The sequence below is a fragment of the Aplidium turbinatum genome, chromosome 4 (genome assembly GCF_918807975.1).
Source record: "Aplidium turbinatum chromosome 4, kaAplTurb1.1, whole genome shotgun sequence".
Lineage (NCBI taxonomy): Eukaryota > Metazoa > Chordata > Ascidiacea > Aplousobranchia > Polyclinidae > Aplidium > Aplidium turbinatum.
The window spans coordinates 46443205-46463959 of NC_137475.1; the positions used below are offsets into that span (position 1 = coordinate 46443205).

The 20755-nt window shown below is 39.6% G+C and overlaps 1 protein-coding gene across 1 annotated transcript; it reads right to left on the bottom strand.

Annotated features, from left to right (window-relative positions):
* Nucleotides 1–10746: 10746 nt before the first annotated feature.
* Nucleotides 10747–20382, bottom strand: LOC145768746 (protein FAM76A-like). Its single transcript, XM_082580330.1, has 9 exons — nt 20227–20382; nt 17754–17927; nt 17418–17564; nt 17112–17213; nt 16845–17025; nt 16355–16541; nt 16169–16251; nt 12384–12505; nt 10747–12163 (listed from the first exon to the last, which is right to left on the bottom strand). Exons 1-9 carry the CDS (start codon nt 20320–20322, stop codon nt 12005–12007), a joined length of 1251 nt encoding a protein of 416 aa, XP_082436456.1. The 5' UTR covers nt 20323–20382; the 3' UTR covers nt 10747–12004.
* Between the last annotated feature and the right edge of the window lie 373 nt (nt 20383–20755).

The window sequence follows — 20755 nt, forward strand, 5'->3', positions numbered from 1 at the left end:
AAAGACTGGTCTTTACTGTGACAGTTATTTGAGTATAGGCTTTACTTGGTGTGGTGACCAAGCACAACCTCTAGCAGATTGTCTATTATGCAAACAAAAATTGTCAAACGAAGCCATGGTGCCAAGAAAATTGAACAGCCACTTCACTAAAAAAACATGGTCATCTCTCTGATAAACCTCAAATATACCGTATTTTGAGAGAGTTTTAGCTGAGAGAAAACAGCAAAGCCAGGTGTTTACGCAAATTTTCAAAGTAGGCTACCTACCAAAGCTCAAGAGGCCACTTATTTAGTAGCAAAAATTATTACTAAATACTCAAAGCCTCACACCGAAGCGGAGAGCATTATTCTTCCTGCATGCAATGCAATTGTGAAAACAATGCTCGGAAATAAGGCCAAAGAAGAAATAAAAAAGATTCCCTTGTCAAATAATACCATTTGTAGAAAAATTTGTGATACGTTGGTCACCGGGTTTGCCGACATAAAAAAATACTGTACCGGTAATCCCTTCTGTGTTATTTCATACAGTTATTTGAAATACAGAAACCTCATAAAATTGACCCAGTTGTGCCAGGGTACCGCAAACTATTTATCTCTTTGATAGGGTGCCGCAAAATCTAAAAGGTTGGTAACCGCTGGGATAACCCATGGGGGTGCACCGGTGCAACCTATTTCGTCCCCTGAACACTTTGTACCTCCATTTCGTACCCTGAAAAAAATCAACAAAAAAATAAAACAGAGCCGAAGTCGCTGATCGGAGTTGCCGCAAATATTTCAAATTTTCAGGGGACGAAATAGGTTGCAGGCCTCGAAATTCGATTTTGTTGACGGCGAACAAACATGACCGGTCTGAGGAGTAGGGATGGGAAAAATAGAATAATTCGCTATTCTAGAATACTGAAACCGAATATAGAATACAGATATTTATTCTAGAATAATTGACAGTTTTAACCATCAACACATTTTAATGATTTTTATGAGTTTACAAAAACAATGAACATCACAAAAATTGCTTATTGCAGTGTAACAAATTTAGGCTTTCTAAATGTTCACCAGTCAAACGGGATCTCAACTTGGTGGCAGTTAAATCTGCACTTGAAAAACATCTCTCTGAAGAAGCAGATGTGGAAGGTACACAAAAATATTTTGAAACTAACTGATATAAACAAGAAAATTGGTTTTTGTTTGCTTTCCATTGAACAAGGGCATTTTCAACAGATGTAGTGGATGCTTTTAACAACGTGAGATAAGTATTTATTTCTGAAGGCGAGGAAGTCAAATTTGCTGATTCATCTTCACTACTGCATGTAGCATCTTCAATCCTACAGCTCAACAAGTCATCCACGTCACTGTACTGGCATAGTAAAAGCTACGTACGTACTTCCGCAAGTCTGTGAGGAGTACAAATCGCTTGACAAGAAAGATCTTTTTTTATGTGAACAACGATACTCGTGCGTTTTTTCCTACGCCGCATCTAGGGATGGGCAAAATAGAACAATAAGCTATTCTAGAATTATTCTAGAATAATTTTTCGAATTTAGAATTTCGAATACCTATTCTGGAATAATTTTTTTTAATGTCAGAAAAAGTTAAAAACGTTGTTTTTATTCTGGTTTTATTGAAGACACATAATGGAAAAGTGGCAACAAAACGAAAAACAACAGTAACTGCCTAGGAGAGCAAGTCTTTGCGGCTGTGAAGAATGTTTAAAGCTTCTAAATGCTCTCCAGTGAGCCGCAATCACAATTTTGATGCTGTTAATCCAGCACTTGAGAATAATCTTTCTGAGGATGCAGAAGTGGCTAAATACTTGTAAGATCAAACAACAGCGGGAACTTTTCTTGATTTTTGTTCCACAATTCAATTGCATCGCTGTATGGCACTTTTGCCTTAAAGTAGGATCGGTTTTCTTTGGCAACTCAAAGCTGTTCGTTGTTGTGGTTACTTGATGCTGAAGTATTTGTCGTTTCAACACCGGAGCTCAATAGATCATCCATTTCATTGGATTGAATTATGACACTAGTTGCAGAACTTATGACACTAGGTGTAGCGGTAGCCTCACCCAGAGTTGAATTGTGTTCCATGTTTCGTACGATGAAAATAGATGCAAATCCACAGCACAACAGTCTTCCGACGTCTACTAACTGCACTGATAAAGAGGGCTGGCTAGCCGTTTTCGCTAGAGCGACTAGCTATCGTCGCTGAGCTGAATGTAATTGATCAGCAAAAAATCAATAAAAAATTTTGTTTGTCTGAAAAGTGGATATTTTTATTTTGGTTTGGAAAATTCGATTCGAAATGTCGTTTCAATTCGAACAATTAGAGATTCGGATTCCAACTATTCGAAATTCTATATTGCCCATCCCTAGCCGCATCGCACTAAATTGATAAACAATTCTACTTTTGTTGCATCGAATTTGTTGCGACCAAACGGAGTAGTACGAAGTCGATCGTTAAAGTGGTTTCAATTATCCGATTTCATATGCATTTTGAAACGGGTTAGGCTCTACAACCGATTATTCTATATTCGGTATTCTATTTTGCCCATCCCTACTGAGGAGCTATCTCGGCGAACACACCAGTTTTAATGTCGATCGTCATGCTTAATTACTTTATCTTGAACTATATCTACGGTTTAAAAGACTTTTTAAAATTTCACTAAAGTCATTCTGAAAGGCTTTCATCACACCAACGGCCTGCGCTTGAAGGGTCAAATGTTTCACTAGGCTTTTTTCCTAAGGTTTGTTTTTGCGTGGCATGTGAGCAAAAGTGATGCAGAGTAGGCTAAGTATGTACTAAGTAGGTTCATCGTATTCATTCTCACTCATAGAATTTTCCCTGGGCCTTTTCTTTCTTACTATAATACCAAAACTTAGCCTACTCGTATTAACTAATTTTGTAACTAACCTTGCCTTATCAATATTATTACTTGGAGATCAAAGCCAGACATTGTGATGCAAGACTTGAACTAAATTGCGCTGATTAATGTAGAAGTAGGTACGCAGGGTTCGACCTTAACTTTTTTTTGCACTGGCCAACCGGACCAATGGGCAATGGCTCACCATTTGCACTGGTCCGCACGAGATCGCACTGGCCCATCCCATTTATTGATAAAAACAAGATTGTCGTGGGAAGCACGAGACCAACCCAAGGAAAACCACCTTAAAACGACAATAATGAATGGTGGCAATAACATGGAAATATACAATGGCAATAACAGTAACAACAGTTTATCTAGGCAAGACATTCAATCTACGTTGAATCTTCAATCTACTTGGGGCTCTTCTTCAATTTCTGAATCCGATGATGGGTCAGAATCGGAATCTGATGATGGGACGATCACGGGGTCATACTCGGAATCGATGTGTGTTTGTCTGGCCTTGTAAACACATAGCCAGTGTCGAGTAGGCCGTTGCGTTTTGAGGTCTATTTTTAAAAAATACAAGTAATAGGTTTGGCTAGGTGGGAAATCACATAAAACCACCCAAAAAACATTTTGAGCAAAAAATATTAATGTTTAGGGGTCCCTCCGCCTCCCCGAAAATGTCCGAGCCCCATTTATCCTTAAAATTGCATAACTTCTAAACCGCTTGAGGTAGAAACTTCGTTTTTGGCTCTAAAGATTCAGAAGTCACATGTTCCTATCTGCTCTAAGAGGAATGTGTTCTTTAAAGTGTTGAGAAAAATAGTTATGAGCCAAAAAATGATTTTCAGGGCATTCGAGACTTTGAAAAATCCTAGTAACTGCCTAAGTTATCATGCATATTTTAAAAACAAATGTTTAGTTGCAGAGTACGGTAAATTGTGTTGAAAGGTGTTGTGTATACTATAAGTAAACAAAGTAACTGTAGGAAAATATCAAAATAAATGTGAATATTCTAAATTATCCCAAATTGGGGTCATTCTACCGGAAAACATCTTTAGCTCAGGAATGCATTTAAGTTAAAATACAAACAAATTCAAGTGTATGTTTATGAAATGCATGTGTCAGCTCAGTACCAAAATGAAAAGAACAACGTTAACTAGCAACATACAGTAGCCTAATCCAATTTAGTTTCTAAACTGAGAGAGGAACCTGCTAAAGAATATTGAATGAACACAAACAAACACTGAAGGAATCGTAATGAACACTGTAAACAGCTAAAACTGCTAGCGAATACTGAATGCAACAAATTCACATCACAACTGTGATACCTTCAAGAAAACATAAAGATACACTGTATCTAGATATCAAGTAAGTCACATCGCGCAAAGTCATGAAGAGAAATAGGCAGTTTCCAGACTCAGCAGGAATATACGATTTTAACGGTTGGGTATATTTCACACGAGCATAGCGAGGCGCAAGCTCGATAGATACACTATCCTGTGAATCAGACAAATGGCTTACCATGAATTCAGGTCTACTCTACAGTCATGGACGTGACACAAGATCTTATGGAGTCGTCAATTTGCTTCATCATGCTGCATGGCATTGCATCGTCACTGTCTTTGTCATTGCGTGCCATTCCAACAATCCACCAATTTTGATTGCAGATGTTCGAAAAATATGTGTTACATCTGTGGGTCTGCTACTATACGGTGAGTCCGATTCGGTGAGTTCCTAACCTCTAACTCCTAACCCCTAACCCTAAAACGGCAATGATAATTAGTACGGTACCCAATAATTCAAAAAAAAAAATTGAAAAAATCACCGAATAGGGATCGGACTCACCAAAACGGGCCATTCCGTACATCTGTAGACACCAAGAAGCTTGCATGGAGCAATCGGCCATTGGCTGCATTCTTTGATGCAACAAGCCAGTGCTCTCCATGCTGAACACTTGGTGAGAAAAGAGACTGGCTATCATTCAAAAACAATCAAATGCCTAATGAACGGTTAATCGGGAATGTAACGCAATGCCTTCAGAACAGAAAAGTTAAAGACAGTGACAATGCAATGCCAAGCAGCATGTTGATTCATCCTTCATTTGTTGTTTCCACGTTCTTCTTGGACGACCGCGTTTCCTCTTCCCATCCACCTTTAGATCTAGTGCCTTTCTAAGAAAACTTCCTTCCTCCCTCCTTATCACATGTCCATACCATCTTACTCCATTTGCCCTTGCCATTTGGTCTATGGTCTCTCTCAGTTTAGAAACTAAATTGGATTAGGCTACTGTATGTTGCTAGTTAACGTTGTTCTTTTCATTTTGGTACTGAGCTGACGCATGCATTTCATAAACATACACCTGAATTTGTTTGTTATTTTAACTTAAATGCATTCCTGAGCTAAAGATGTTTTCCGGTAGAATGACCCCAATTTGGGATAATTTAGAATATTCACATTTATTTTGATATTTTCCTACAGTTACTTTGTTTACTTATAGTATACACAACACCTTTCAACACAATTTACCGTACTCTGTAACTAAACATTTGTTTTTAAAATATGCATGATTACTTAGGCAGTTACTATGATTTTTCAAAGTCTCAAATGCCCTGAAAATCATTTTTTGGCTCATAACTATTTTTCTCAACACTTTAAAGAACACATTCCTCTTACAGCAGATAGGAACATGTGACTTCTGAGTCTTTAGAGCCAAAAACAAAGTTTCTACCTCAAGCGGTTTAGAAGTTATGCAATTTTAAGGAAAAATGGGGCTCGGACATTTTCGGGGAGGCGGAGGGACCCCTAAACATTGATATTTTTTGCTCAAAATGTTTTTTGGGTGGTTTTATGTGATTTCCCACCTAGCCAAACCTATTATATACTTGTATTTTGAAAAATTGACCTCAAAACGCAATGGCCTAGTGTCGGGCCTTCTTGACCTCACAGATGAATCGTTTGCCAGCCATAGATGTATATGGCAGGTTTGGGGTCGAAATCTTTTATTTCTGCTGACTGTAGCTGGATGGTCACAAGATCTGTTACCGGTACGTGGTCAGCCCAGTCCAGAGAGTACTGTACTAGGCTAACTACAGCAACAGCTATCACAGCTCACATATTGTTGCAATTACTCTTTTTCTTACGATTTAACACCGTCATGTAATGTTGCGATTGCTTTTTTCTTACGATTTAACACGTGATATTGCGATTGTCTTTTTCTTACGGTTTAACACGCACGTATCACGTGTTTTGTTGTTTGAAGAGAACCGCAAACGAGAACCACACACCCTAAACGATCAAACGACATAATACGATGATATTTTCGCACTGGACAGTCAGACCAGTGCGAAACGATTCGTACTGGTCCGCGGGGAACTCGCACTAGACATTGGCCAGAGGACCAGTGCTAAGATCGAACCCTGTACGGTACCGTACTCCCATCCATTCTTAGCAAAGAATTCACCTTTGTTACGTTGATTCAATGTCATCAATCGTTGAAGCAACGTAAAAATCCATAGCTTGTTTGCTCAAACAGAAGCTAAGGGATATATATACTGTACTGTAGTATTAACACTTTCTGGATGCGCGATAGAATGCGCTGGAAATTATATTCTCGCAACAATTTTTCCTGCTATGCAATGATGTCAGGGTTAGAAATGTTCAAGTCAAGGATTCAACCTATTTCGTACCCCAATTTCATGGGAAAAAATCAGGGTATGAACTGTTCAGGGGATGAAATAGGTTGCACCCATTGCAATATGGCAAGCCCCATACAATCTTGTGCAATAGTAGACTGACAGTACCCAGAGGTGGGCAGTAGCGCGCTACTTTTTTAGCGGCGATACTTTTTTGGTAAAAGTAGCGGTAGTGGCGCTACTTTTTAGTTGGAGTACCTGCTGCAGTAGCGGCGCTAATTTTATTCCAAAGTAGGGGTAGCGGGAGAGGCGCTACTTTTTTTTCAGTCGCACTCCCGCTCCCCGCTACTTTTTAATTTAAATTGAAAAAATGCTTGTTTTTTTTGCAATGCTGGCGTGGTCAAGCAGCTATATAATCGGCTTGGTTGCAAAGTTTCGGTCTTTTCTAGCTGACGTCAACTTCTTCGGCGAATATCTCCGTGTGATGAAGCCTATCTGCCAGGCTTTAGACATTCTCCAGGGAGAGTCCAAGGCATATTAAGGAGTCTTGCTTCCAACCATCACAATTTGCGGGAAAAAGTTGACCGAGATCAGTGATCTTGTGACCTGTGAGGAGTTGAAAGTGAAAGTCCTTGAAGGGGTGAAGAAACGATTCAACAAGTGCTTCAACAACATGAAATGCGTTATGGCATCATGTCTTCTTCCCTCCTTCAAGACGTTGTGGCTACAATTTCTGCACTACGTTTCCACAGATGATGCTGATTGACGCACTGCGAGAAAAAGTCAAGACAGATGTAATTCGACTGTTGCGGGAGACATCAAGCCAGGTTGATACCGAGAAGAGTGACACCAACACCAGTCATGAATCCAAGGATGCATTGTTTGGAGTGTTTGCGCCATCCCGTGAAACGTCGGTGCAGAAGGAAGCAACAATTGTGGGTTAGGTCATTGAGCTTTTCGAATACCGAGTTAAAACATCTGTTCATTAAATACAACATCCCCATTCCTTCCAGTGCTGCGGTGGAGAGACTTTTCTCTGTCGGAAAAGATGTGCTTAAGCGAAAGCGGGCAGGACTTAGTGACTCTCATTTTGAAATGCTCGTGTTTTTCAAAGATGCGTAACAATAAATTTCCCTTAGAATGTGTTTTCTATAACGAACGTCAAAATGACAGCGTAAACGAATGACAACATTCGTTTTCAAGGTCATTTTTGCGTCACTAGGGACTTGAGTGTTTCCTAGTGTCATTTTAGACAAAAGTAGCGGTAGCGCGCGCTACTTCGGCCGAGTAGCGGTAGCGCGCTACTTTAAAAGTAGCAGGTGCCCACCTCTGACAGTACATCAACCGGGGTGACTTTGTTCAGTGGTGTGACTTTGTTCACTTTTATTTTTATGCAAGGTTTCGGGGAATAACTTTGTTTCGCTTTATCTGTGTCATCAACCCACTACAAGTAATAGTCCTTCCGATCTTTGCTATTATTGTATTACCGGTACTCATACTGCAAATGTTATTTTACCCATAATTCCTGGGAAATTAAAAGTTGTTCATTCATTTTATTTTAGGTCATCCACCAGAGCCACTATATCCACCTTCATGGAATCATTGTGGCCTCAATAAAAACACGGAAGGAGGTTCCCGACGGTGAGGAAAAAAGATCATTCCAGGGAAGGTTATCACCCCAGAATCTTTAGTTGCAAACCAACTGTCTTCCTCTAATCATTCTAATGTTTCCTCCACAGCAGTTGCGAATCCGACTGTGAATTGGGTGTGCTCCGAATGCCACAAACTATGGGAAGAGGATGGAGACGATCACTGGATTGTGTGCGACAAACAATATCACCTTCAATGTGCAGGAGTGACCTATTAACGCAAAGACTATTATCGTTTTTTATTGAAAATTTGTCGTTTCATTACACGCAGTGCACAGTGGATCAAGTGGCTTAAACGTGTTGGTTGTTCGTTAATGGCTTTGTTTTTATGTTTTTACTGTTTCATTACAAAATGGTAGTGTTGTTTGTGAAGGTTTTGATGTTACATTCAATGCTGTTATTACACATACACAACTATTCAACATTCGAAATTGAATGCTTTCGATTTGCTTTTTGTCCATGCGTCAGAAGAGACTTTCTCAGGCCAAGACAAAGATTTCCATCTTTTTTGTGTGAACCTTCTTTCCGCCAGTGGAGGGGCTCTACCTTTTACCACCCTGGAGACAGTGATGGTGATCCGGGCTAGATGTTTGAGCAAACATCGAGCAGCCATTGTATTATAATGTCTCGTCATCCAAATTGCGCAGACCGCAGATCCCATTTGGGCCATGGTAGACGACGTAGTTGATCATGTGGTCTGCCGTTTGTTCCTCCATGCCACACTCATGGAAGATACCATTCCCCATTCGTCCATATTGGAGCGAAACAGTCCAGAAAAGATTTCCATGTTTAATCAATATCTTGTTTTGTCCCCTACAATTTTTTTAAAAATTTAAAAACTGAACAAAGTCATCTCATTTGCGTGCAAATTTGTTCAGAGAATCAGTTTTGCAGTGTGGCTTGCTGGGTGACTTTGTTCACATACTAACCAAAGGATAGCGCGTTTCGGTCAGCAGCTATGGATATAAGCAATATGTGATTGGATAGGTGAGACCACAAGTGTTATAGTGAGGAAGGTTTGGAATTTCAATCAGTTGCAATTTTTAATTTATAGAACAAAAAGTGTCGATTTTGAACAAAGTCACCCCGGTTGACGGCCAATGGTCTGCTGTTTGTACCGTATTTAAGCTGATTTGGCACACTCATTGCTGGACTGCATGCCTTAGCAAATTAACCAACATAATATAATGGGATTTTTATCATCCTATTGGTTTTTAAAGGGCAGCAAATTATCAAAATAAACATAGCCTAGCTCTTTCTACGGCACTAATGTTGCCAGATAAGGCATTCTACCCTAACTTTGAAAAAATTAAAGTTGCTGTTTAAACAAAACCTTATTATATAATTTGGGAAATTTTGAAGTCATGGAAAGAGAATAAAACCCTAACCCTGGCAACACTTCCACCCTAACAAACCTTAACCCTGGCAGCACCTACCACAAAGCAATGCTTTTTGATCACAACCAGTCCAGTAAATACAGCCACTTTGAGTAAAAAATTCTGAAAGATCCGCTGTGCAAAACTTTTGGAAACCACTGCTCTGCACCTTTTTTGAAACTGATCTGGGTTTGTATTTCTGCATTTTAGCATACCGTATCTGAACTGACACAAATAAAATCTTTGGTGGATTATAGTTACTATTAGTTACCGTACCTAATTTGAATTGTTTCTCCATACTCAACATTGGGTAAATTCATATGTAGCATTTATTACGCACAACACAAACAACTTATAATTATCAATTTTTCTATTTTCTTGCATAATCAAATCATAATATCACCTGTAGCCTGCTCTGTTATGTTGATTGCTGGCAAAATCGACCTGGGAGTCAATGTCTGGAAGATTTCCGAGTATGGAGAAAATTTCTGATTCTGAAATTCCAGACCAGTGTTGCCAGACCTCTTCTAAATTATCAGCTCAATTGTTTTGAAAACTTTATTCACTCATTTAGTAAGTTATGATGGAAATTAATTGACTTGAACATCTCGTTTTAGTTTTGCCCCGACGAGATATTTTATTTTTAAATTTTGTGGCAAAGCTTCACACAAGTCATAGCTCACTCCGCATGCAAAAGCATATGTGGAGCCCAACCCAGAACTATGACGCTGAAAACAATTTTTCAACTACAAACGGTTTGCATAGCCAGGTTTTATTAAAAAAAATTATAAGATCAGTAAATTTGCTCTGACTGCATGTAATCAAGATACGAACATTCAAAGCAAAACCTGTCTCAGTCAAATGATTTGAAGGTGTGAAGCTGGTTTTCAAGGAACGATTGGTTGTTTGTTTGTTTGTTTGTTTATCTTTATCCTGCATTGCGGGAAAGCGGACTTGAGCGCTATGCATCGGTGTACGCCTTCCGACATACACCTGACCCACGCTGCAGCCGACGGCAATGTCTGTTATCCGGTTGTCTACTTTACTTATGACTTCAATTTGGTACTACCCATTACTCGAAATCGATCACTAGGTAGAGGCAATTATCGTTAAGTTTCTTGCCCAGAGAAACAACAGCAAGTGCGGGTGGTTGGAGTCGAACATGCAGGCTCTCGACTGCGAGCCCAACGCGCTAACCACTCGGCCACGGCTGCCGACTTGAAACGTCTGTCAAACGGATCACACCGCCGTGATGACAATTAACTATAAGGAAACTGGAGCGCAGACAGAAACGTCTTTTTAATGTAGAGCAACGTTGAGACTACAAGCCATGCTATGTTGGTTCTTTAATTGTTCTAAAATATAAACATTTGCATCATTTCAGCCGGCGGTGCGTCTCTTTAAACTGATAAACGTTTGATTGAAAATACAGTATAAGCATAAACCTCATGGAAGCACATGACGTCACACGGGTACCTGTGCTCAGTTTTGAGGTTAATGTCTTCGCTGGTACTTTCAAGTCCAAACACAACCACGCATTGGAGTGCAGCTGATGAGGTTGTGCAGCTATCACGGCTTATGTGCGCCCACTAACCACAAGTACGGGTTTGAGTGGATTGCGCACGGTGGGGAATGTAGTGCCACATCACAACGCAATCACAGTTAGAAACATTTCCATTTCGGAACCAGCAACGAGATCTATTGTGTGATGTTAAAGCGACTGGTGTTTAAGTAAAACTTTTTCTTTTCAAAACATGTTGTTGGTGGCGCCCCAGAGCACTGTGAAAAAGATGACGAAACAATTCCATCACGAGTGGTCATTGAACCCTGCATGGCTGGCTAGTGGTGGACCATAAAGTGAAACCGACATCCCACATGACAGCCGGGCACGTCATGCTGCTATTCTTCTGACGTCGGATGACACAGCATCGATGCGATTCAATTGTACGTCACAAGTTGGAGAATACAAAATCTACAAACAACAAAATACAACTTTCAGGCTGCCACAAGCTTCCTCCAAGAGAATCGATGATGGCGGTCGCTGAGATGGAAAGCAATGACAAACACTCATGACAAAGAACTCGGCTTCTTTAAAAATTTAAAATCAATAAAATGAGATTCTTCGGAACGATGGCATTACACACACGTAATGATGACGAAACAATGCAAAATAATTTCAAAAAATTGAAAAACACAGCGATAGTCGCGAATGAAATAGTGCAAGGATTGTTTATACGGGCGGACTTCGTAACTAAGGCAACCAATTGACGTCAAATGATGTGAGACCACGCATGACGTGATCAGTAAACCCAGCGGATCCCTTGCCTGATCACAAGGATTGACATAAACAAATGCCTAAGACTCTCGTAAGGTGGAGGAGATGGTACAAGGCATCCATTCTAGATTTTTATGACGTCACTGAAGCAGTTTCATCCTGTATCACGTCACCAGCAAGTTCAACGATTCACTAGGGGAACCCCCTTCAGGCCTTCCCCTTGGAGATCTGCGCGATCTTTTTGAGGAGTTCCTGGTTCTTGGAGCGGAGTCCCTCAATGACTTTAAGGTAGTTTTCCTCCTGGGAAATGAATTTACTTTGGATGTTGCGGACCTCCGTGAGATGCTCGACCTTCAGCACAGAGATCTGAACAAACAATACATCAATCCACGAAGGAAGTGACCTTCATTTTAACAATGGACGCTTTGAACAACAACAAAGCAGGGGATCTATAGAATTGTTTCTCTTCAAGAGCACGATTTACAAAAATAGTTTTACATCTGCACTGAAACTGTGTGCAACGTACAATGCAGCGAGGGCCGCAATTCAAGAACACACAGTTAACAGTGATGACGTCATCGCCTACCTGCTTGTCCTTGGCAATAAGTTGTTGATCCTTCTTGGAGACTTGTTTCTTTAAGGAGACGATCTCCTCCCGGAGTTGGGTTACCATTACGATGTTGCCATCGTTCACAGGAGGGAGGATGCCTGCCAACAATCTATTATCAGTTGGCGCCATTAACGAGTCTTATAGTCCAGTCGTTGAAGGGTTTTACCTTGACTTAATTGGTGTAAAGCTGAAATTTTGTACATTGGTTCTGTTCATTATGTACAATAACCAAAAAAAAATCCCCATCAAAATTTTTTGGTGAAAAAAAGTTATCCGTTATTTTCGAAATTCCGCCATTTTTTTCAAAATGGCGGATATACAATTACTGAATTATTCAATTTTTATGAAATTATTGTTAGTGTTGGTGCTCATTTAAAAGTAAATTTCATACTGCAATTATTTCACACTGGCAAAGTTTTGGTCCACCGTGATTGCCGGAGGAAGTTTACGGATACACGGAAAAAGGGTTCAGAAAAAATGCCTGCAAAGAAATTACGGTCTGTGACAAGGAAATTCAAGCTTCTGAAGCCTCCAGTAGGCTATACTGCGTCAAAAGGGTGCTGATAGGATTAATGCTGCCAGTACTAATAGAGGGGACAATACTGTTGCGACAGCTGGTCGAAAAGTACACATAGACTATCGTAAACGTTATACCAACTACCAACCCAATTGATAAACACTACAGCTTAAGACGAACAGAGAGGAAAGTGGGTCCTGCCTCACGGGGAAACGAAGTGTTCGAATTTTTGATGGCAATTTCCACAGTAAGACTCATTGTTTGTTTTGTGGGACTGGAGTTCTCACGGACAGACCTGGCTTTAGTTTTGTTAAAACAGATGTTTTTGCAAGGACTATATTAGAGTGTTGTGAGAGACGTTCTGACAATTGGTCATGCGCCATGAAAGGTCGTATAGAATATTACGGTAGCGATTTGCATGCTGCAGACTGTTTATACCATCATTCTTGTAGTGTTAATTTTATATGTGGATTTAATGTACCCTTGCAATGCGGCAGAGTACCTGAGGCAAAACGTCTAAAATCTGGGCGACCTAAGGATGAGGAACAGGACCAGGCATTTCTAAAGATGTGTTCCCATCTTGAACGGAATGATGAAGAACAGTTAACGATATCAGACCTCAGATCTAAAATGAAAGAGTTTTTAGCAAATGATGATTGCCTTCCTTAAGGATCAAAATATCTGAAAACCCAATTATAGAAACAGTGTGGTGAATCTATTTATATAGCTGAAGGTCAGGGCCTTCATTGCATTATCACTATGAGTGAGAAGACATCCGAAATCCTCCGATCTCATTACCTAAAAACAAGACATGAGGATGATGAAGAGTCACAAAAGAGAGAAATAATTAAAACTGCGGCAAGGCTCATCAATGATGGTGTTCCAACTGTTAATGATCACTATCCAAGCACAGACGCACTCCTAAATAATAATAATAATCGTGTTTCATTTGCGCCCAAGGCAATACATAACATACAATGACACTGCGATCACAGATGTGATAGCCTACAACAGACGACAGGAGACGACAGGAGACATCGAAGTGACATATAGGCTTAGTCTTCGAGTCAGCTTCTCTCCTTATTTTGGGTTGCCATTAAGTGTCTGTGTCTAGACACAGCCGCGTGCTCTGGAGCGGTATCGAACCCACATCCTTTCGAACGTCGCGCAGACGTTCTCACCACTTCGCTACGCAACCGACACTCAATCTCGGTCCTGAAGACGCAGAAGACATCCTGAAGCGCAGAAGGCATCCTGAAGCGCAGAATACATCACTGGCTGGTTATGTAGGCTACCTTTTTCTCAGGATCAAACCCTGAGGAATATTGTGAATGGTGTTGTGGCCGAGGATGACGTTAATGTAGGCATAAACAAACGAAAAATGATCGACTTGATCAGTAAAACACTTCGGGGTAGTCAAAAGGCTGCAAAGTGATCAATGTCCCAGGGGATGCTGATGTTCCGATTGTGAAGGCTACTGTTGTTAATGTAGTGTCATACTCGACAACGTTGATTGGAGAAGACACAGATCTGTTGGTCCTGCTTCTTCATTATGCGCAACAAGCAAACAAAGATCTATATTTCCGTTCCGACAAGGAAAATGCTGACAAAGTGTATCAAATAAACGAACTGAAAATGGTGATGGGTGAAGAATTATGTTCCCAATTACTTTTTCTACATGCCTACACTGGATGTGACATAGCATCAAGAATCTTTGGTGTTGGTAAGCATTTATTGTATGGTTTCCGTGATCATTTGTGACGCCTACCAGAACGCCTACCACCTACTGAGTCATCGACAAAATTTCACTGTCTAAGGGTTTACTACCAAATAATGGTCTGGCTAGGACAGGAGGTGATATAGAAACTTACGGGTGGGGTTGGAAACTGGAAGGCAGTCAGTTTGTGACAACAGAGTCGGACATGGATGCTGACCCAGATTCCCTCTTATAGAACCCACAGCAACTGTACAACTGGCTGTAGCACTGCCAGGTGGAGCTGTAGGCAGAATAATCTACCCTGTACCGCATCATGTGGACAGTGCAACTTGATGCCTGTAACAATACGTACAATCAGTCATTACTGGATGAAGATGATGACCAGGACTAATTGATGGAGGTATTTACGTAATTTAACGTGGAAAGTAACCGCTCACACATCATTGGCCAGTTGTTCAATTTTAAGTTATCTGTTATTTTTTCTTGCCTTCAACCGCACTACAGTATATAACCTTGTGAAGTTTTATTTTGAATGTTATTCGCTCTGAGGATGCGCATTCTCATGGTGCGCGAAACGTCAGTGAAGCAATAAACCATCCTGTTTGTTGTAGCTTTTACTTTCAATTTCATCAGATGAACGTTGCTACTAGTACTAGAAGCGATAATTGTCCTAATGAACACCCAAACTTTTCAGTATTCAACTGAATGTAAATAACTTAATAAGTGGTCTGCCATTCCTGTACTGCCAATGTTTCACGTTATTGGTTTTGTTTCATATAAGTCTTTCCATTAAACTAATGAGTTAATTTCATTTTGAATTGTTTTAATGAATTCTTTACAACCTTAAACTTAGGGATAGACGCCAGAATTAAAGCTCTAGCATGAATATTAAGTGAATTATTGTCATTACACTGTTTTGTCGGCCATCTTGAAAATGACAACTTTTTGGTGCTCTGATTCTCCTAGATTTTTAATATATTATTCTTGATGATAAATAGGCCTAGTAGAAAAAACCTTTTGGAAAACTTTTTGTAGAAATTTTTTTTTGTTTTTAAATTTTTTTTTGAAAAGTTTGTTTATCCGCCAATTTGAGAAAAAAATTGGCGGATTTTCAAAAAAAGCGGATAACTTTTTTTCACCAAAAGATTTTCACGGGGATTTTTTTTTGGTCAATGTACATAATCAACAGAAGCAATGTGCAAAGTTTCAGCTTTACACCAATTAAGTCAAGGTTCGACCGTTTTTTTCGCTTCAACGACTGGACTATTAGGCAACTGAGCTGCAATATGTGGCACAGCAAGAACAATCCTCGTTGGATCAGTGAGAAGAGGCCGGAATGATGATTCAAACGACAAGTAGAAGCTACTTGAGAACACTTGAACAGTCGTCTCAAACCAATCTCTGAGGAAATTCCTCTTGAGACTCAGATGTGCTCCAGAAAAGATGAAGCAGGAAGATGAGCATAAACCCTGTTGACATCATCAGGTACATAAGAAAGACTGGAGGAACTACACAATCTGCACTTACCGATGGCCATATTGTTAGCTCCATTCTTCATCCGGTCATTAACCTGCCACAAGGGGGCGCTTGAGGATTGATCAGTGTCCGACCTGAACATGTCAGAACATGATGACCGGGTATTGCCCCAGATAAACACTAAGTTTATATTGTAAACAAGAAAACGTTACAACCGATGGAGGCAAAAATTCCTACTTTGGGGTGTTTCCGCTGCTCGTTGACTTTTCTTCTTTAACTGCGCTGGATGCGGGAGGATGCGATGGGCTGGTGGGAGCGCTGGAGGTCTTTATCTCAGGAACGATCAATGATCTTCCCGGATGCTTATCTCTCTTCTCTTTGATTTTCCTGTACTTTAGCTGAGCTTGCCTAAGGAGGCTTCCACCTGAGATGGTGAACACGATGTTACCCACTCGGCACTGCCTACAGAGCAGCAGCCAAGATCGTCCACAATACTGGACCACTATTGACTTAGCACACAATATTGAAGTGAGTGAAGTTTAAGATATCATGCCTTCGTGCAACACGAGTAAAGATTCAACAAAATAAAAAAGATGCAAAAAAACAATTGATTTTATGCAAGTACTACTACAAACCAGCTGAATTGTTGGCGCACGGCAACACAGGAGCAACTTCTCTGTTTGGAAAGCCACGAATTCTCTTTGTCAGCTTTCCAAACCATATTCACCTTTCCGTTCATCTTTGTGCTTCGGATCGATGCTCGACCGGTATCCCTGCACTTTTGGATTCTTCTTTTTACCGACTTCCACATCAAGTTGATCCCAAATCTCCTCCTGACCTGCCTGATCCGATTGTGCTTCTTCATCTTTGTTGAAGAGGTATGGCTGACTGGGAGAGTACCGCATCACCTGGAGAAGACATAAAAACAATTATCTTTTATTAAATATAGCTGCAGTTGCTGACATGACAAGTCGTTGAAAAGTATCACAATTACCTTCGTCGCAGGATCATCGACCTTCTCGGGTTTCCGCTTCGACTTCCGCATGTACCTCTGCATTTTGACGTAACAGAGCCAACACAGGACAGAACCATTGATCTAAATCAACAAACGAAAACAATCTCGCAATGTTCTGCACCTGTCACTGATAGCCACTCACAGGAAAAGCACCAGCGTGCCGCCCGTTCCTGCTTGACAACAACTCCAACTAGAAATCATCCAAATGGTGGTCAAGAATGAAGACTGGTTGCTGCTGTCTTCCAAAATGAACAAGAGGCTATACAAACAAATATAAAACCTCACCCTGGCTTTGGCGTGGTCAAAGGCAGACTTGATTCCACACTTATTGCATGCCACTGGCGGGCCGTACTTCTTCTGACTGCTCGAGCACCGCTGGCATTTTGAGCCAATGAACGCAGATTGAAGTTTGCAGTAGATGCATTTCTTTGGCTGAAAGTTTTAAATGTTTGCAACAGTCATGTCAAATTACTTTTGAAATATAAATTTGCATTGTCAATATGAGTAGAAACAGGGATGAATCAACGAACAAACAATGACTGCTGAAAATAAAACGTCATGTGATTTGTCGAACAATGTGAACACAATAATTCGTCACTGGACACATTATGCTGAACTTACTTTGCCATGCTCATTCAAGTTTTTCAGGCACCTATCACAAACTCGCTTTTTGGGCTCCATATCGGTCTGGCAGTACTTGCAAACGTTCATTCTTTTCGAAGTGATTTTCACTTTTGTTTTCTTGGGAAATTTTATAGACTCTTTCGAGCTACCTGGAGCAGCTTCAACACAACTCTAAAATACATTCAACTAATTGTTATCTTTTATTTTGGCGTGGAGGTTTAGAAGTCGACATTCCACAGAATAACAAAGTTTGTTGTGTACACTGAAACCACACTCTTATTTATGGTTATTATAATGTTTATTATACTATCAATTTGGGAAACTTTAAACAACAGCTATTGAAGCACAATGACATCAAACTTGTAGCACAACCTAGCACCCAATGTAACAGAAGCACCATTGACATGGTGTTTGTTCTATGCCGGTTACACAAAGCAAAGTAAGGCTCTTCATCACTTTCATCAAGATTATGAAAAAAAAAAATCCTGCAAACTTGATTTAAGTTGCTTACATGTGGACTAAAGCGTTGGTAACTACACCAAAATCTGCAAATGGAGTACAACATCACCCCAAACTTATCGAAATTGAAAAATATAAACATGTTTACTAGCAGGCTTGGACAACTAGATAATTCCAGTTGTCTAATTAGATGAATAAATAGTAAAATGTCAGTAATTGTAATCTAATTTGGTAAAAGTTTGTGTAATTGTAATTTTAACCTAATCTCTGGCTTTGATATAAATCCTAGTTTGTCCAACAGCATTTTTTATCAGATGAAATTGAACTGTGCTAGTGTTCTTTTATCATCGTCATGCAAAGAAAATGCAACAAAATGATCAACATCAACTGCCATTCCATCTCTTAAGCAGCAAAGCCATCAAAAATTCAAATATTCAAATATATAATTCACCTGTGTCATAACGCCTGCTATGACGTGTGTGGTAAGGCAGGTTTGGGCGATAATAGTGTTGGGCGATATATCGAATTTTCGATACGATATCTTTTCAATATCGATATTTACTTCAATATCGTTTGATGTTTTAACTATTACAGCCCTAACTCGTAATTGCAAACCGTTGCCGAGGCCAAACGACAAAAGTTGAAATTGCCTCGGCAATTGCTGTGAACGTTTATTACGAAAAAATTGTACCAAAACATGTAAAACGAGAAGTGAAAAATATACTAGAGTAGTCTACCCCCACCGACCGCACTGTTTGATTTATTGTGATGTAATAATACCAAAAGTAGCGATAAAGCGAGCAACGCGATACGCACGCTGTTCCAGTAATTTACGTTGAATAACTCACGGAGAGGAAAAATAAGTTAATTTTGGGTTGATTCAACGTTCGAGTCAGCACAAATCAATTTAATTTTACCGGTGGGTTATATTGCGTAACAATGCCTAATAAGAAATTTACGTTTGTTTTACATTAATTTGACATCTAGCGACGTAGAATTATCATAAAATAATGTTAAGTGCTCATTGCTCAACCAGGTACCGTAATAAATTAATAGCTCCCTGCGAGAATATTGCCTCGATTTACGTATGCACTAACATAATTTCGGCACAATCGGGATACTGTGAGCAACACAAAGTCTGTTTGATGAAGAAGTAGCTGTCAGATTCGGAATCATCAGATGCTGTATCGGAGGATGAGGTTGTCGTGTCATCACTGGAATCGGACACATCAAGAGGCTCATCGCTTGGCTGTAAATCTACACTGTCTTTGCCGTTCGCAATGAAGCGTCTACGTTTTGCCACATTTGTGCTTTGATACCCATCCACACGCCTCTTTCGCAGAGCTCCATCAGGGTGTTGACTAAGAAGCAAATCTGTGGTTGTGGCATAACGACTGGGAGGAATGTCTAACCCTAACCTTACAAGCGCTTGTGTGGCCTCGGCATTTTTATTGCCGACGCTAATGCGCCATTCATGTATCTGCGTCGGCAATCACCTCGCCAATTGCCGATACTAATTTCGAAGACTGAGAAACTCTTTTCTTAATTAGAACAAAAACATCGAAAAGTATCGAAATATCGAGTATTTTTTCAAATATTGTATCGTTTTGTTTTTTTCAATATCGCCCAACACTAATATATAATTCACCTGTGTCATAACGCCTGCTATGACGTGTGTGGTAAGGCAGGTTTTATAGTTGGCATGTAACTAATTCTAATCTAGTTTAACTTCTGGTCTAATTTGTAAAATATTGAATAGCTTTAATCACAATTTAAAAGCTAAAATAATTCTAGTTGTCGCAGGCTGTTCACTAACAACATTATATTCTAACACTTCATCTGGATTAATCACATGTTAATGTCACATGATATCATATATAAATGCTATAAGTCGTGAAAAACATTGAAATTTAAAGAATATCAGCAAAAATATATATACTAGAATATATTGTGGCTAAACAACACAGCTAGTGCATACAACTAGAGTACCGGTATGTTAATTAAAACTTACTGAACACATCAATTTGTCTTGAGAAAGCTGGTCGAATTGAAACCACTGCATGCATTGTGTACAAGCGTACTGTGCCATTGTTCCTTCCCCACTCATTTGAAGAGCAGCATGTTTGTACTTTGATGTCAAGGAAACTAAATTAAAATTTTCTAAACTAAACCTGTACGGTAATAAAATTGATGACTCCAGTTGGTTGTTTCAATATATATTTTTATGCATTGAAAGCGAACATATTTTTTACCTTTTTTTGCATTGTGCTTTGATCCAAAGATTTTGGTTAGGTAAACAATTAAGTTTCAGAGTTAATATCATTTTTGAAGTTTTTGCTGTCAAAAAGACAAAAACTTTCAGTTAAAATTCAAATAAAATAAAGTAGTGTACTTAAAAAATTACCGATATTTTTTTATTCACTTAATCAGTTAAACTAATACAAAAAGCTTCATTAGATAATTTTTTTCAAAACCGGGATATTGTGTATATACACCCCACAATGTTTCTAATTTTTATATTGTGTTTTGTGTAAGCTTAC

Bases quoted from the DNA above. Each gene is read 5' to 3' on its own strand.
- LOC145768746 (XM_082580330.1), bottom strand. From the start codon at position 20,322: ATGAGTGGGGAAGGAACAATGGCACAGTACGCTTGTACACAATGCATG. The intron at 17,214-17,417 runs GTGAGGTTTTAT...TTGTTGATTTAG, and splicing joins TTGACCACGCCAAAGCCAGG to ATCAATGGTTCTGTCCTGTG. The intron at 12,506-16,168 runs GTAAGTGCAGAT...GATTGTTGGCAG, and splicing joins AGCTAACAATATGGCCATCG to GCATCCTCCCTCCTGTGAAC.